This window comes from Pinus tabuliformis, chromosome 4_2 (assembly GCF_031772625.1).
Source record: "Pinus tabuliformis cultivar Carrire ecotype Pingquan chromosome 4_2, CPIR1, whole genome shotgun sequence".
Lineage (NCBI taxonomy): Eukaryota > Viridiplantae > Streptophyta > Pinopsida > Pinales > Pinaceae > Pinus > Pinus tabuliformis.
In genome coordinates, this window is record NC_142304.1 from 827,419,796 (window position 1) to 827,439,411 (window position 19,616).

General features: G+C 37.2%; 1 protein-coding gene across 1 annotated transcript in view; it reads right to left on the minus strand.

Annotated features, from left to right (window-relative positions):
• Nucleotides 1–848: 848 nt before the first annotated feature.
• Nucleotides 849–19,616, minus strand: part of LOC149172216 (GPI-anchored protein LLG1-like) — a 61,581-nt gene continuing 42,813 nt past the window's right edge. The window contains exon 3 of the mRNA XM_089424260.1: nt 849–1,452. Coding sequence (XP_089280386.1) covers nt 1,040–1,452 — 413 coding nt within the window. The 3' untranslated portion in view covers nt 849–1,039. The remainder of the gene's footprint in view (nt 1,453–19,616) is intronic.

A 19,616-nucleotide genomic window follows, 5' to 3' on the forward strand; every position in this document is an offset into this window, starting at 1 on the left:
TCATCTCATAATGCAGCCATCTCAAATTGTTGGTCTTATCACTTTCAACAGAGAATAAAACATGTTGAGTCAAAGGAGTGCTCTCACACTTTAGGCTATCAATTATAACTTTGACTTTGTTTTCTGCATCCTTCAAGGGAAAACAACTCAAAATCTCACCTTTACCTGCTTTGTCAGCCAGAAGTAAAAAATATTATAACCAACATTGGCACTGGAAATTTTTAGGCAACCTCAAAAACTTTTAATGGCTAGTTTGTAGTTCTAACCTATGATAGTCCAAATAGCAAAGAGGGGCATCCGAACTGCTTGCCACCTTTCAAAGACTGAAAATGAACCCCAACAATGCTAATGTCTAACAAAGATAGTATCAGAGAAGTCCCACACTTCCAAAGAAAATTTGAGCCCATATCCATCAAGCAAGCAGCAAGCATTAAATAATAGGCAAATCTTCATTTGCGAAAGGAAATCACGGCCATTGTTTTCCACATAACTCAACAATGCTAATGTCTAACAAAGGTAGTATCAGGGAAGTCCCTCACTTCCAAAGAAAATTTGAGCCCATATCCATCAAGCAAGCAGCAAGCATTAAATAATAGGCAAATCTTCATTTGCAAACGGAAATCACGGCCTTTGTTTTCCACATAACTCTGCAATACATATTGGGGTATATCATGTTCAAATCAATGACTCTGAAATCAGCCAAGGAGGGATTCACCACTTCAGCAAATGCTATAGCCTAACCCTAAACGTTTGATCAAATTAGCTTCACAAATGCACCGAAAATGAGACAAGCACCCTAGAGTCATTTCATTTTTCAATAGACATAAATACCAGAAATTGAAACGCTGTTGACATCTGAACGAGGGGTTAATTATGAGTCATTTCATTTTTCAATAGACATAAATACCAGAAATTGAAACGCTGTTGACATCTGAACGAGGGGTTAATTATTGCCTTCCTGAAGGAAAGGCAAATTAAATGCAAATCTATGACAAGTGAATAGAAATAATACCATGAGTTTCTACTAGGAACAAAACTACTAAAAAGTGAAACACAAATATTTGTCAACAATTTCACAATTTAAGTACCAAATTGGGAATAAGTTGATTAATACAAGCCAGATAAACACTGAGAAACTTTTCAAGACCCGACGTGACCCTGCAGCATTCGCATTCTCAGAAGAGCTTGGTGATGGAACTTCTGCTTCGCACAATAAACCATGTTGATCTCCTTGACAGAGATTACTAAAGAGACCTGGTGGATACTTTCCATATAAATTTATGTAGCTGAACATTGTTTGTGAGCAATCAGTCGACAGATTATTTATATATTGAACAAAGGGACATGCAAATTCCGTGAACGCAGTACAACAAAGCTCCCGTGTGTAATTTGGACCTTTGCACTGGCTTGTTATTATAGTGTAATTCTGGAACTCAAAACTTATAGGGCAACCTGCAAGAACAGGTTAAGAAGAATTACAATGAGAATCTAAGGCCTCAAAAACGCACAGAAAATACTCTTAAAGAAAACTCAAAAGATTATAACGTGTAAAAATTATTGGCATTCTGGTAAAAATAGCATTCATCATGATTTTCATTTTTTATTGATTACCACTTCTATTAGGTCCCTATAATACTAGTGTATTCCCTTATTATTATTGTCATTGTAGCCCCTTGTTGTTATTGGTGTGCCCATGTTGTCCCCTTATCGTTATTGGTGTGCCCATGTTGTCCCCATATTGTTATTATTGTGTCCCATAGAAGCTCACTATTGTTATTGTTGTGCCCTTACATTATTATTGTTATGTCGGTTCTGATTATATTGTGACCCCTTAGACTCCTATATTTGTTCATTTGTGTAATGTAAAGGAGGTTGCCCCTTCGAAGAAGCTGATTTTGAAGTCGTTGATCTATCTTTTCTTCTATTTTGTGGGCTGGTTGCATAACATTTGGTATCAAAATCTTGATGAACCTTGGGTCCGAATTTCAGATCTTGTATCGCTATATTTTCGGAGATATGATCCAAGGAAGTTAGGGTTTATGCAAGCTCCTGAATTACATCTCAAACAAGTGGCCTTGGGAAAATCATCATAACTTTCTCTGAGCATTAGATTGAAATTTCGTAAAAAGTTACAAAAATAAGACGGACTGTAATTTTCTGTGTATCGTTTTCAGGTCCGAAGGTCAAAACAGTGACACGTTGCACTTTGTACAAGTTCGCTCTACTGAACTAATCTATAATCAGGTCATCGTGGGATATTTGGCATAACTCTTTCTTAGAGAATCCAATATTGATCAGACTTGTGGGGTTGGGAAGAGGACTCAGAGGGCTACCACAGGACAATATTTCGAACCTTGGAGATCCGAAATTACAGAGGTAAAACAAATTCAATATCGAATTCCTACAAAGCGAAAAAAAGTGTGTAGTCTTTTTAAAAAATTGCATAAGTTTGGTTTGAAGAATTTGTTTGAAGTGATTCAAAGGGCATATTGAAGCATAATTATCAATAATTGATGCCCCGGAGAAATAAAATGGAAATACCTAGTAAGCAACCTGAAATCTCTACCATGACTCATGAAGAAGACGAAGAAATGCAACATGATATATCAAAATTATGAGACCAAGTGCAACAAATTTCACTCTCACAAAAAGTAACAGAAGCTAAAGTGGATGGTTTGAAGAAAGGCATGGAAGCTAAGATGGATGGCGTGATGAATGGTTTAGAAGTAAAATTGAAAGAAAACATTGAAGATTTGAAGAAAGACTTGGAAGGTTTGAAAGGAGGTTTGGCAAAGTTGCTACAAGAAAGGCTTCCCAATGGTGAAAAGGTAGTAGAGGAAACTCATGATGAGAACAAAAGAAATGTTAATCATGATTTCATAGAATCTAACGTTGGATTAAAGACCCACCATGTTCCAAAGATCAATATGAGGAAGTTTGATGGCAAGTATCCCATAACATGGATACTACAGATAGAGCAGTATTTCGATCAGTTTGTATGGTATCGATGGCTTTGCTCTCATAAACAAATTGTCACTTGGTCAATTTTTTTTGAGGAAATGATAGCACATTATGAGGATACAAAAAGCAACACCTTTTTAACCAATTGATAAATCTCAAACAAAAGGGTTCAATGGTAGAGCACATTGAGGACTTCCAAAAATTGAATATAAGAGTAAAAGATATTCCAGAAGAGCATATGATTGATGTGTTCATAGGGATTTTAAAGGATAACATCCAACATGAGGTTTGCCTTTGGGAACCTAATTCATTGGAGAAGGCATTCAGGTTGGCAAGAAAAATTGAAAGCAAAATTATGGCAACAATGAAACCTACCACTCACAACTATAAAGATGGAAGTGTTGTTGCTAGCCTTCCACAACCTACAAGGCTGACACCACAACAATTGGAAGAAAAAATAGCAAAAGGGTTTTGTTACAGTTGTGATAGAAAATATACTAAAGGCCATTAGTGTGCTGAGAAGAATTTATTTTACATAGATTGTGAAGAGGAGCAAGAAAAAAACAAGAAACGTCAAAAGAAGAGGATATACACCTAGAACCAACCCTAGAGAAAAAAGAAATGAATCCAACCATATCTTGTAATCCATTGGCAAGAATTACAACTCCTCAAACTCTCAAGATAGAAGGACATATCAAGAAGAAAAAGGTAATAGTGTTGATTGATTCAGGTAGTATCCATAATTTTATTCATTGTAAGATGGTCAAGGAATTGAATTGTTTCCTATATCTAGCACCACAGTGTCAAGTGATGGTTGCAAATGGAGGAACCATAAATTTCTCTGGAAAGTGCCATAATATCAAGCTATCCATGGGAGAATATGTATTGAATAGTTCAATGCTTTCCATTCCAATGGGTAGTGCTGATGTTGTACTAGGAGTCCAATGGCTACAATCTTTGGGTACAATAGCTTTTAATTTTCAAGAACTTTTCTTGAATTTTTTTTGGGAAGGAAAGGAAGTTGAATTAAGGGGTATCGCAGGGAAACCGAGAAAGATAATCAGCTCTAACAGCATGACAAAGCTTCTAAAGAAAGAACAATAGGGTGTAATTGCACAATTATGTTCACTAGAGGTTCCCACATCGAAATCATCTATTTCTCAAGATCTCCAAAAAGTTTTGGACAATCATTCCAAGGTATTTGAGACTCCCAAAGGCCTCCCACCTATTCGTGATCATGATCATGCGATTCATTTGATTCTAAGAAGTGTTTCTCCAAACATCAGACCTTACAGATATCCATATGCCCAAAAGAGTGAAATTGAACGTATGGTTGCAAAAATGCTAGAGGCTGGTATAATTCAACCTAGTCAAAGTTCTTTCTCTGCTCTAGTAGTATTGGTGCACAAGAAGGATGGATCATGGCGCATGTGTCCGGATTATAAGGAGTTCAACAAGCTCACTATTAAAGATAAATTTCTCATTCCTGTCATTGATGAATTATTGGATGAATTACATGGAGCAATTGGACATTCCAAAAACAGCGTTTAAAACTCATGAGGATCATTATGAATTTTTGGTCATGCCTTTTGGCCTTACCAATGCACCTTCTATATTTCAAGATTTGATGAATTCCATTTTCAAACCCTTCCTTAGAAAATTTGTGTTAGTATTTTTTGATGATATACTAATCTACAACAAGTTTTGGAAGGATCATGTTCAACATGTTGACAGGGTGCTCAAACTATTGGATGAGAAAGAATTATATGCAAAAACCTCCAAATGTTTCTTTGGAGTACAAGAGGTGGAATATCTTGGTCATATTGTATTTCATAAAGGTGTTAAGGTAGACCCTAGCAAAATTAAATCCATTAAGGAATGGAAAATCTCCACATCCATAAAGCATCTGCGAGGATTTCTAGGGTTAACAGGGTATTATCGCAAGTTTGTTAAGAATTATGGGAGAATAGCAGATCCTCTAACAACATTACTGAAGAAAGATGCATTTTCTTGGACTCCAAAAGCAACGAAGGCCTTTGAACATCTTAAAGAGGCAATGTGCCAAGCAGTGGTCTTAGTTATGCCAGACATAACATGAACCTTTATTATGGAATGTGATGCCTCAGGAAATGGAATTGGTGTTGTTTTAATGCAAGAAGGAAGATCAATTGCTTTCGAAAGTCGTCCAATCAAAGGAGAGTATTTACACAAAGCTATTTATGAAAAGGAAATGTTGGCAATACTACATGCACTTAAGAAATGGCAACTTTACCTAATGGGAAGACACTTCAAGGTAAAAACGGATCATGATAGTCTTAAATACTTTTTAGAACAAGGATTATCTTCAAAAGAGCAGCGAAAATGGTTCACAAAGATTTTGGGTTATGACTTTGAAATCATCTACAAAAAAGGGAAGCAAAATGTTGTTGCAGATGCACTCTCAAGAAAGGATGAGGATGTGGAAGCATTGTTTTGTGTTATTTCTATTATCCAACCAAATTGGATAAACGAAGCAAGGGATGCATGGAAGAATGACGAAGAAGTGTGGGCACTCGTTCAAAAGTTGCAGCAAGATTCCAGTACATCTAATACATTTAGCTGGAAAAATGATTCATTATGGTACAAAGATTGCTTATACCTCTGTAAGAATTCCCAACTCAAGCAAAAGGTTCTTCTGGAATTGCACACCTCTCCCTTAGGAGGGCACTCACGATTTTTAAAAACTTACCACAGTGTTAAGAAGGAATTTTTTTGGGATGGCCTTCAATCTGATATTCAAAAGTTTGTGCTGGAATGTTTGGTTTGCCAGCAAAATAAAGTTGAGACAATTAAGACCCCGGGTCTGTTACAACCTTTATCCATTCCAAGTCAATGTTGGAGGAAGTTTCAATGGATTTTATCACAGGTTTACCAAAGTCCGAATGAAAGAGTGTCATCATGGTATTAGACTTTAGTTGATAGACTTACCAAGTATGCACACTTTGTGCATTATCTCATCCATTTAAAGTCAGTACAGTTGCTACTGCATTTATGGAAACAATTCAAAAGTTACATGGAAACCCAAAGGTTATTGTAAGCAACAAAGATCCCATTTTCACTGGAAATTTTTGGATAGAAATATTTTCTTGTTTGGGTACTCAGTTAGCTCATAGCTCATCTTATCATCCTCAATGTGATGGGCAAATTGAGATAGTGAACAAATGTTTGGAAGGATATCTTTGTTGCTTTGTATCTAATAAACAAGCACAATGGGTCAAGTGGTTGCCACTGGCTGAATGGTGGTATAACACTTCCTTCCATACTGCAGCAAAAATGACCCCATTTGTGGCACTTTATGGATATCATCCACCATCCATCACATCATCTTTAAGAGAAAATTCTAAGGTTCAAGCAGTGGAAGATCACATCGAGCATCAACAAGAAGTTCTCCAACTCTTAAAGGATAACCTCATTTTGGCGCAGAATAGAATGAAACAATAGGCAGATCAACATCGCAGCAAAAGAAGTTTTGATGTAGGTGCACTGAGTATTTCTACGACTACAACCATACAAACAAATGTCCCTCAAGCAAGCTAAGGAGGATAATAAAGTATCACCAAAGTATTATGGTTCATACAAGATGTTACAAAAGATTGGTACTATGGCATATAAATTGGAGCTTCCTGCATCTTCCCGAGTGCACCCAGTTTTTCATGTTTCATGCTTAAAGAAGGTTATAGGAGACAAGCTCCCAATTCAAACAATATTGCCAGAACTTGACGAGGAAAGAAAAATAATATTGGAACCTGAAGCAGTCACAAAAGCAAGAAATCAACAGCTATGAAATCGATCAATTTCAAAGTATCTCATCAAGTGGAAGAACTTACCCACCGAAGATTCCACATGCGAGGATGAGAATTTTATACAGAAGCATCCAGAATTACTCAAGCGTTGAGGACAACACTTTTTTGAAGGAGAGAGGCTTGTTAGGCCCCTATAATACTAGTGTATTCCCATATTATTATTTTCATTGTAGCCCCTTATTGTTATTGTTGTGCCCATGCTATCACCATATTGTTATTATTGTGCCCCATAAAAGCCACTATTGTTATTGTTGTGTCCTTACATTATTATTGTTATTGTTATGTAAAAAATTAGTTAGTACTTAATTCTAGGTTTATTATTTAATTTTAGGTTAAATTAGATGAAAGGGCACGATCATAAGATCATGCCCTTTCCCCAAAGGGTTCCCTTGGCGATATATAAGCCAGGAAACCCATTGTAAACATCATCATCTATCATCTGTAATTTCATCTTTTAATAAAATATTTATATAAATAAATCTGTTGTCAAGAAGTTTCTGCATCATTGGCATCAGAGCGATTCGGTTTTCAGGTTGTACTCCGCTATCCGCTCAATCAAGCTGCATCCCAAACCTCGCGTCCCGATTTTTCTGCCCATCCCCATTACCAAACCACGCTGCTGTCAACCTACATTGCTATTCCAACCCTACGTCACTGCTCCGCTGCTCCTGTCCGATTGTTAGCCGCAATCCCTCGCTCATCGTTGAAAAACAATTCCTCTGCGGATATGCTAAAACCCTCATCATCCAGCCCGTACACCGCGTCCCTTGTTGCCTACCATCCACAGCCGTCATATTGCTATTCCCCTAGCAGCTCCGTCCAAATCCGTAGCCTAGCATTAAATCTGCGGTGATATTTCGCTAGTTTTCTGAACAGTGAAAATATAAGACGTGACTGTCCGCAGTTGACGTTTATGATATATAATATATATATGTAATATAATTATAACGTAATTTAATTATAATATATGTATATGATACCTTAATTTATATATAATATAACTATATATATAAAGTTAATTTAATTAATTAAATTTATTTTAATTAATTAAAAAAAAACTTATGTCATATAATTAAATTAATTAATTTAATTTAATTATTTAAAATATATATATATATATATATATATATATAAGCTGGCAAATAAATACACGCCCCCACAAACTCGCTCAATGTCGACAATGACAATGGCAGATTTCCAAAAAAAATTGTTGGACTCGGAGCATAAGATAAATAACAACCACGACGAGGTCAGTAAAAGATTAAATGAATTCCAGATCAAGCTTGAGGAGCAAGCTGACAATATCAAAAATCAGGCTAACGAAATCAAAAGTCTTCAGGATACGACAAATCGAATAGAATTAAAGATGGAAAATTACCATGTCCAAATAGAAGCAGACATCAGAGAGGTCTTAACAATGCTGAAAATGTTGTGTAAAAGGGCGAATTGTACATCCGAACAACTATTAAAAGAAAATGAAGAGAATCAAGAACACATCTCATCAGATTCAACAAAATCAACAAACTCTCATGAAAAAGTTGAATCCCCAAAAAAATCAGTGACACCCCACCAAGAAGTGAGCAACGCAACTCTTACAAACAAGCAATTCTGGGATACCTTTACCAATCAACACCCCTTTTTCGCTCAACCATTAGCGACATACCAGCGATGGGCAAAAATCGAGATGCCTAAATTCGATGGAAACTAAAAAAACAATGTTGCATGGATAAATAAGCAGAAGAATACTTTGAGATATATGACATCAATGACGATGACGAAAAGCTTAGGCACGCATCCATGAAAATGGAAGGGAAGCATATAACTGGTATATGTGGTGGAAAAAGACAACACACGTCATTAGCTGGAGAAAATTTAAGGATGCATTCTTTAAAAGATTCCAAGGTGTAAAGGAAGAAGAGTTCTTTTCAAAACTCATCAAATTACGACAAAAAGGAAGTGTGGACGAATACACTCAAGAATGGGAGACCTTGGTAACACGAGTACCTGGGTTATCAGAATCTTGTCTAATTCAGTCATGCGTCTTGAGACTCAAAACCCATTTACAAGCAGAACTTGAGATGCATGACATTACATCAATAGAAGTAGCAAGACGAAAAGCAAAAACAGCCGAAAAGAAATCTAAACCAATATTTTGGTCAAACGCAGAAAAAACATATTCAAGACAAAGGATACCCTAGTATGTGGACTCAAATAATACAAGATATGTTCCACCACATCGTCGTGAAGATGAAAAATCTAATGTGGAAATGCAAAGGATAAAAGAGGGTAAACGTAAACGCTGTGGTGAGAAGTGGGACCCCAAACATAGATGTACTAAAGGAAAAGAACCAAAGAACCTATATAATTGTGAAGCAACCAATGATTCAAACAGTGAAGATTATAACATAGAAGAAACAGAAGATGCCCCAGAATTCTCACCAGAATTAGATGACGGAAGTATTCTGCAAGTGCCACTATCTGCTATGACAGGTATATCACAACCTCAAACCTTAAAGTTAAAAGGATACATAAAGAAGAAAAACGTAGTGGTTCTCATTGACTCTGGTAGCACACACAATTTTTTAGATACAACCGTGGCAAAGAGACTCAATACTTTTTAATTTCCCTTACCAAACATGAAAGTGATGGTAGCTAACAGTAAGAAGATTGAAAAGGTGGGGAAATGCCATAAGGTCAATTTGCAAATTCAAGACTTTAATTTAGAGTCTTCGTTCTTCACGGTACCGTTAGGAGGAGTAGATGTAGTCTTAGGTATCCAATGGCTACGAACTTTAGGTACTTATGCCGCCAACCATCAAGTACAATTTATAAAATTCAAATGGGGAGGTCAGAAGTACAAACTACATGGATTCCAAGCACTAGAAAATCAAGTTGTATCATCATCTCAGATGATGAAGCTGAGTCGAAAAGGAGCACCTGCTTATGTAGTACAATGTCACCAATTAGAAATGTTATTTGCAAATATGACCAGAGAAGAGTCACCAGAGATACAAGATCTGATTCAGAAGCATGAAAAAATATTTCAAGACCTACCTATGAAGATGCCACCTAATAAGGAAATTGAGCATACAATAGAAGTCAAGGCAGGGTCAGACCCCATCAACATCAAGCCATACCGATATCCACATCACCAAAACGGAAAGTGAGAGATTAATCCAAGACCTTTTAAAGTGTGGGACCTTGATCATCTTGGAATATTTGATCAAGTGGAAAAACTTACCCGAAGAAGACGCTTCTTGGGAGAATGAAGCATTTTGTCAACAACATCCGTCGTCACATATGCTTTGAGGACAAAGCATTCTTTCGAGAGGAAGGCAATGTTATGTAAAAAATTAGTTAGTACTTAATTCTAGGTTTATTATTTAATTTTAGGTTAAATTAAATGAAAGGGCACGATCATAAGATCATGCCCTTTCCCCAAAGGGTGCCCTTGGCAATATATAAGCCAGGAACCCCATTGTAATCATCATCATCTATCATCTGTAATTTCATCTTTTAATAAAATATTTATATAAATAAATCTGTTGTCAAGAAGTTTCTGCATCAGTTATGTTGGCTCTGATTATAATGTGACCCCTTAGACTCCTATATATAGAAAGGACGTTTTGTCATTTGTATCATCGAAGAATTGTTCATTTGTGTAATGTAAAGGAGGTTGCCCCCTCAAAGAGGCTAATTTTGAAGTCGTTGATCTATCTGTTCTTCTATTTTGTGAGCTAGTTGCATAACAATTTCCATTTTATGGAACCACCCGCGATTCATTACATCAACCTAAATAATAAGTTTTTAAGTAATAGAAGAAATAAAAATTATGAACTTCCAATGGAGATCCTATATGATACACTAAAATGGTTGCAAGCAGCTTGATCATGTTAAAATATTAGAAATTAGAAAGTTTTTAAGTAATAGACGAAATAAAAATTATAAACTTCCAATGGAGGTCCTATATGATACACTAAAACGATTGCAAGCAGCTTGATCATGTTAGGTATATTATAAGATCAACTTGGTCTAACGTACTAAGGTTATGTGTGCTTCATGTTTAGCTGATAGTATAGATCATTATTTGGATGACATGTTCACCCAAATTGTCAAGATAAGACTAACATTTTGTTATCTTGACATGTCATGATCCCAAATTTTTATGATAGTTTAACTTTGTGATTTTATTAATATCCTCGATGTCACAATCTTATCTCAATCTGATTGGCCCACAACTTATTTAAAGAGTTCAAGAGGATCATTTCAATGTGTAACGCCCTAATTAAGTGCCCAAGGGAGGATGAAGTAGCCTATCCAACCCCATAGGCTTAAGTCAATTATAAAGGGAGAAACCAATTATTCAATGTTATTGGGGTAATATTGGGTAAATTGGGGTAATTGGAGGAAAACTTGTGAAAGAAGCCAAATTTGGGACAAAGTGGAGGGAAACTTGTTACCTCTTAAAATTAAAATTAGGAGAAGAGACCCCAAAAGGAATCTATAAATAAGAGAGAACAAAATCATTTTTCTCATCATGGTTGGCGTATATTTCTGTTTTGTGAGCTGAGGCTCTAGAGGGTTTTAAGACCCTTTTAGTTCTGATTGGTTTCAGTGGTGAAAGATTCCACCCTAGCCAATCCCTCTCTCTATTCTGTTTGACATAATTTTCTGAGGCACCATTACACAATGATAGTGACATGCCAGGGAGTAGAGTATCGTATTGAATGTAAGCCTTCTTGAGCAGTGATACAGCTTTTTTGTTGCACAGTGTCTTCCTCTTTGAGGGTTTTACCCCATAAATATTGGTGTTTTGATCTTTGATCTTTGTGAGTTATAACTTATTTCTATGCAGTGTTCATTCTTGTGATTAGCCCACTTGTGATTTCCCTACATAATATCAGAGCACTTGAGAGGTTAAATCCTATGTTGTTCAAAGATCGAGGTAGCTTGCAATAGCTATGAATGTATTTTGAGTGCATCTCAGATATCTGTTCATTTTTATATGATCAGGTTTCGGAGTTGTTTTTAGTATTTGAAAAGCTTCAAATCACTTCTTTCAGATCTGAAATCAGGCATGTGCAGCTCCCTGGATCCACTATTGACAGTTTGAGGTTGTTTCATTTTGCTACAATTCATGCATCGTACATGCCTTTAGTTTTGTCAAGATAGGCCTCCGTTAGCCCCAAATCTGAAGAGGTCTTCTCAATGAACTATGATCATCTATTTCCTAGGGATAAAAGAACTTCCATGTTATAAAGTTTTGATTTAATATTAATTCAGCAAGAGTTTCTTGGTTTTTTGTTGTGGTTTTTGGTTTTTCCAGTGAAGTTTGTTACCTTTTGGCCTACTGTGTTTTTGCAGACTCGGTATTTGTTGGCACAGACACACCAATTGTCGTATTCTGCAGAGACAACAAGCCTTTATTTATCCTTTTTACCCTTCTGGTGATCCCTTCTACATCAAACCATGCGTCATACTCTTTGAATATCACAAGTTCCTACTGTTGTTTAACCACTGTCAGTCAACCCTTATTTTTTGGTCAATGCCTACTCCTAGGCCCCTGCAAGAGCACCCTTGGTGTAAGCACCAACTAGAACGTGAGCTCCTCCACCTTAGGAAGCTCGCCATACTATCCATGCCCCCATTTGACAACAAGCACAACTCGAAGCAGATACAGCTCACCTTGGGCCTCAACAAGCATTCAAAGGTGACCCTTCTTGCAGGTAATGTTGACAAGAGAGTGACCTCACCTTGTAAAAAATGTCACCACGTGGAGGACCATTTGACCACTACATGGACCACCTTGGAGACGATGCCCTTACAAATGGAACCTTGACATGTGCAGAAACCTCATTTGCAACATAAGCCCGCACACTAGGACCTTGCCAAGTGGACCCTTGTAGACCAAAGGCAACTCATCACTTGCTGTATGGCACACTCACAACCTACTACATCAACAGATGAACTTAGATGCCACATTAGGGCCTGAGCTTGATCAATTGTCAACATATGGATCCACGTCAACAATTAGAGGACACCTCTCTGTTGGCATTTCAATTTCCAAAGATGATTTTCAAACAAGCATAACTTTCTTATTCTATGTATGTGTTGAGTGTGTATTATTACTAGAGTTATTCATTTCTAAAGATTCATTATTTAGTGCTTGTTTCCAAGTTTTTTCAAGAAACCCCTACAAATCGTTGATTTTGAACTTCTGAAAAGCATATCTTGGTCATCCAGGCACCTTGTTATAGTGAAGATGATGCCGTTAAACTTGATCATCATTTTTATTGACACCCCAATTGAGCATTACAAAGGCATATCAAGTAATTCTTTCTTGGGTAAATGAGTTGTTCATTTATAAAGTTTTGATTATTTTGTGCTTGTTTCCAAGTTTTTTCAAGAACCCTCCTCAAATCCCTGTTTCTGAACTTCTGAAAGGCATATCTTGGTCATCCAGGCACCTATTTGAGAGCTGTTTTATTTTACAATGCGTTACTTTTTGCATACTTTCAATTGATGCAGTCGGTTTTTGTTTTTATAGCCATTTGATTTTTGTTCTTCATTATGGCTAAATCTGAAAGAAATCTGCTTAACCAATACTAACTACTACTCGTGAAGTCATACATGAAAAACCTATTTGAATAGTAAGAGACTAGTTAGGAGTAATTTGGAACAAAAATTGCACCTTTGGATGCCTTAAAGAAAGTCAAGTGAGATGGAAAAATTAACGAAAATCATGCACTCATTTGCATGTCAATCTCTAAATATCTCCAGTTTTAACTTCAAGATGTTGATACTCCATTTGAAACAAGATGGACTTGGTCACTGTTTGCTCTCATTTATTGGTCATTATTGACCCTCTTCATTTGGCAACTTCACTTCAGCATGCTCTCTATCATCTTTTGGAGATTGTTCCTTGACAGCTTTGGGTTTTTATTCCCATTCCTGAGCAATTGTGCCTATGCTCAATGTTGGAAATATCAGCAATACTGAGGGAGGGGGATGGAGGTGAATCAGTATTGTGCTCATTTAGAACTTTTTATTTCACAAACAGTAAAAAACTAGTGTACAGAAAACGATCAACACGAGTACATCAAATATACATGAAACGTATTTATATAGTTTCAATTTTGTTTGCAAGCTACAACTTGCAGGAGGCTACAAACCTCTGGTTTACCAACTCCCACTGGAAGGAGACGACAACCTCCTGAAGGAAGCTACAACTTCCTTGCCTAGCACCACCCTGCCACCCTTAAGATAAAAATCAGAAGAAGAAAATGTGGGCTCCTGTACCAGTGACAGTGACCCACTTACAATAACTCTCAAACATTGCTATCTCTGCTAAGTTATTTTCAACTTCAGGTCTGCTCCTTAAATATCCAACATATATATGCTGCTGCAATTTTGACTTCTAATTTCAATCTGAAGAGTTCTTTAAGAATATACAGTCCAAAGAAAACACTGACTTATACCTCCTAATAGATGCTCAAACAGTCCTTAACACAGTTCTTAATCGGCAAGCAGAACAGCCCTAATTCGGGCCTCATGTTTCCTCAAAAAAGGCTGAATGAACTGTTTCGGAATAGGCATAGGTCTACTTCAGACTTGGATCTTGCCTCAGGTGCTCGGATCCTGCCTCATGTTCAGATCTGCCTCAGGGACTCTGATCTCTGCCTCAGACTCAAATTTTGCCTCAGATTTGGATCTGCCTCAGGAGCTCGGATTTCTGTCTTAGATTGCCTCAGACTCGGATATGTTCCAGGGAATGTATGCCTCAGACCTGCCTCTGATTCAGCCCCTAAATAGGCTTGATCAGCAACACTTGTATCCACAAATTTGTCCTGAAAACTCAGCCTTACTGCCTCAAGAGAACCGAATTTTAACTCAAGAATGGCCTCGGATCAGGCCTTAGAAACTTAAATTTAGTCTAGCAAAAACCACCACAGAAAGATATCCAAAACCCTTAGAATCTCGGCCTCCTTCTCCTGATGTTCAACACAGCTCGCGGCCTCATACTGCTCCTTAGATATTCTAAGTTCAGATACACAAATTCCTTGCTTGGAATGTCCACAACTAGGATATATATATATACTATTTCAAGGAAGGCCTAATTTAGGGCCGACCTGAGCCTAAAAGCAATAGAAATTCTCCCTTTAAAAGACACATCTATTTTGGAGCCAGCTTGTGGTTTTTGTAGTAAAAATATTTAATTTAAAATTAAATCAAAGCCACAAAAGACTTCTCTTTAGGCCATGAATTTTCAACCCTTTTTAAGATTTCATAATGAGTTATTAGGCTTTCTTTATCATGCAATTGATGGGGTCAAACCAATTAAAATTTGAGGCAGATTTCGAACAAATTTGAATATTTCTCCAATCAATAGGACTGTACTGTCCCCAATTTTGTGAGCATGGGAGTCACTACGGTATTTTGCCCAATTTTAGTAATATATTAATTAAAAAGAGGAAAATATTATTGGAGAAAGGTGGCTAGTATTATTTTATTGGAGAATAGCAGCAAATTATTATTTTATTAAAATGGCGGAAAAAGTAACTTAGTGGAAAATGGCCCCCAACAACAAAATAATATTAAAAAGGAGTCTAGAAGCATGAGGACAAATTGTAAAAGGAGGATGGACTCATTTTGTGGATTATCTTTTGGCTATTACACTTCATATTGCATCTTCTCTTAGAGTTGTTTAACACAAGGGCCGGAGTGTTGTTTAGCACGAGTAATTCCAAACAGAATTCCACCCTCATTTCGGAGAACTTTGAGTGTCTCCTTAGTGAGGCAATTTGGGAGCTTAATTAAGAGCTTCCATTGGACATCATTGTAGGAGTTTGCTCAACAGTGTGTTTTTCTTGGGCACAGAGGTTTTTTTGTGGAGCACATTGTGGGAGCAAGCGTGGGTTAGAGGTTTCGAGCTTTTGAAGGGAATTCTCTTATTGTTAGACCAGAGTTTAGATAGCTATTTGTCGGGATGGATTGGAGGCTATTATCCGAGGCATTTTTTCTATATTTTGGCAAGGGTGCAAAAGCTATTGACCATGTGCTGTGCAGGGGTTTAGAGAAGTGGAGTCGGGAGAGATAGGAGGTATTTCTTAGTGGAGAATTTAATCGGAGCTAGGAGATTTTTTTTGTGCTAGATTTGGGCATAATTCAGTAGTATCAATCAGTGTTTTAAAAACCGGTCGGTTTGAACCAGTAACGGTCAAACCGGTCGGTTCATTAGCCAACCAGTTCAAACCGGCAGAAAAACTGGGTTCAACCCCTCCCTTCGCCCAGAAAACTGAAAACAACAACAACAACAAAAAATGGTGCTAGCTGGTCGGTTTATGGTCAAACCAATCAATTCCATCCTAAACCGGTCGGTTAGCCGCCAAGGCCAATGAGATAGACTTATGAGTATGACCAAAGTCAATGGAAAGTTGAATAATTCATAGCTAAAGTTGACATATGTGTGGTAGGGTAAATTAACCTACCATGAGTAAGAACTGAATATACCAAGTGTTGTTACCCTCATGGTAGAAAGGTGAATTATAATGTTGATTTGCAGAGAACATGAATTACAATAGAAAAATATATAGACATTGTGCTAAATGTACTAATAGGACGGAAAAAATTTAAATGTCCTTTTATATGAAAAAAAATTAATTGGAAAGTAGGGTACGTGACAAACAACCCTAGCAAATGCTCGCACTTGTGAGAGATGGATGTAAGCTTTAAATCTCGGATTCTTCTTTTGTCTTCTTGATTCCTCTTAGACATTTGTTCCTTTTCTTTTCTATCTTACTTCAGATCGAACTTATTCTTCAATCAATACCATAGTAGGTCAAATGCTTGCTTATATATAGTCTTTGAGGTGGTCAACTCCCTACAATGAGGCTGAATTGTAGAGGGGACAAGTTGACTTGGTGGAGGAGGCATGAATGACCAAAATACATGAGGACAATGACATATAACTCAATCCTAGAAGTCTTCAATGGAGGATTGACCTAGAAACAAAATAAATAAAGCATGAAACCCATGCTTATAAATAATTTTTCTTTTTCTTCCTTTTGATAAATACATTACATCATGACCCAAATACAATTATGAAGACCGATACTAGTTATATTTCTCAACGATCTGGAGGCAAGCAAGAGCAAATTTGTGCATTCCTCAAGGAGTGCGAATAGGAGCAACAGGGCCGAAGGAAAGAGATGGAGCTTCCAGATTTATTTTCCCAGATCTAGAAGTGGTGATGAATTTGATGATTGATCATGTATAGACTCTAGAGTCTAGAGTCTAGACTTGTAGTCTTGTAGTAGGCCAATGGCCTCATAGCCTGTAGCATTTTTTTTGGACTTTATAGGCCATTTAGAGCCTCATTGCTTATGTATTTTGTCGATGATATGTATTGCACTTGGTGCCATTTTGATATATTCACCTTTACATGGTATATAAATGAGAAAACTTTGCATATTTTGTCTCTATTGGCTTGGAATCATGGTTTTAAATCTTAAAAATAGTTTTTTCATTACAAAATAATTATTTAATGTATTTTTTTAAAACCAATTCATTTAGACCTGACCAGTCCCAGTTTGACCAATTCCGGATTGAAACCCAGTTTATTAGGTGGACCAGTCTAGTCACCAGTTTCCGTATTTAAAACTATAGTATCAATTCTATGGGGCGTTTTTTGGCCATATTGGGCAATTCGCACTTGTTGAGGGTCACAAGGGGTCGGTGGATTCACCCCAAACCCTTTCTAGGTTTTTGTGGGTTTATTAAAAGGAGTTTGGGGTTAATTTAACAGAAATTTCCTAAGCAGTTTAGAGGGCAGAAATCCCAGTTCTATTCCAGCAGTAGCAATAGTAATTTTTTGGGCTTTGCACATATTTTGTGGGAATCATTTCTAGCACTAGTGTTCGTGATATTTTTTTGGGTTATTTTGTGTTTCTAGTGAGGAGGCCACCCGCAGAGTTTCAGCTCATTCTAGGCACTCTTCAGGGAAAATATTCCAATTCCATTTAGCAAATAGCAACAGAATTTTCTAGGCAAGGCGCAATTTTGGTGGAGAACCTCTCCAGCATTTGAGCATTGTACTCTCACCTGGGTTTTGCGTAGCTTGCAGTAGCAAGCCCAGGTTCTACCTTTCTTATCATTTGATGTACTCAGTTCTCCACATTAATAAAATGGATCAGTTATTCGCCCTATTTCTTGTGTTTTATTGACTAGTGCATGTGTGGTAAATTTTATTTGTTGTAGCTTAGTTCATGTATCTGTTATTTGTTGTAAATTTCAATTTGGGACCAGTGTATTAAAATTCAACCGAGCCGACCAAGTCGGACCCCTGCCCGGGCCAGCTCGGCACAAAAATCGGTCCAAAGGCCGGTTCACGATGGCTCGGCCGAGCCAGTCAAACCCAGTGGTGGCAGAATTTGAAGGGAAAGCTAACTCCAAACTTGGTTATTTTTTGGTTTTAGGTTTTTTGCTTGTCCATCTAACTTCTCCCAAGCCTATAAAAGCTACCCAACCCCCTCACATTTCCTCACAGCTATCTCATTGCATTTGTGTGAACATATGTGAGGATTTTTTGGATATTGGTATTGATTTGGATTTACAGATGGAGGCAATAGTTGAACATCATGTTCAGTTAAATGTAGATCCACTAGTACCAGGTCCAGCCCCAAGTCCTCCAGTTGCAGGCACTTCCTCTACTCAGCCACGACGCAAGCGCATAGCTTTTCTATCTCAGCATGCAGCTGTTGCGCCTGCCAGTGCTACTACTTCTACAGTTGTAGTTGGAGATCGTGATGAGGAGGAGGAGCCAAAGGGTTTCCCTGTCTAACTCTGATTCAAAGTCTAAGCCAAATGATGTTGGCTTCTCTAGCAGTAGCCAGTAGTGACGAGTGACTAGTGATGTTTTACTTTTGTTGTAGAGGCCATTTAGAGCCTCCTTGGTTATGTGATTTTATTCTGATCTCTATATCATGTATGTTTTGGACAGTGCACAGGGTGCCATTTTGATATAATGGATATATTCACGAGCCTACTTTGATCATATGTTGTCTTCTTTGTATATTCTAATGCTCTGTGTTTGGAAACATGAATGAAAATCTTTAAAATTATGTTTTTTCATAAATAAGAAAATATTTAAAGTATTTTTTACAACGACCAAGTCATTGAAATCAAACCGGTCCAGTAGATACCGAGTCAAAGTCGAAGTCAGAGTCAGAGTCTACCCTTGGCCGGTTATGAACCCAAGTCAGAGTTTTAGAACATTGTTTGGGACATTACAAGAACCCACAAGGCATGATGAAGGCAACTAAATGGTGATGGTCAGGCATTCAAATTTTCACAGCATTTTGCATGTAAATATAGGGGCATCTGTAGGGATACTTCCAAACTCATAAATGGCCCATTCACCCTTTGACATCAAAGACAAATTCTTTCAACAATCTCACCCTTTGTCATTGATGTCAATACTCATGCTCCCCCTATCTCCATGCTTCACTTCCTCACTTCCTTTCTCCTCGTTTGACATTAATGGCAAAGTGTGACTTGTTTCTTTTGCGCTTCTCCCCCTGAACACATGGCACTCAACACTACTTTTGTCTTCTTGTAATTTCCTTCTTTGTTGTTCCTTAAGCTCTTTGCTTGGATGAAATTTTCTTTGGCTCTGCTTGGTCTAGAATGTATATGTTGTTTGGTCTTCTTATAGCTGTTGCAACCAATCTTCTTGAGTCTTCTTCTCTAATTTCGCATTTTCGAGAATCAAACAAGATATTATACCCTTGATCACATATTTTACCAACACTGAGA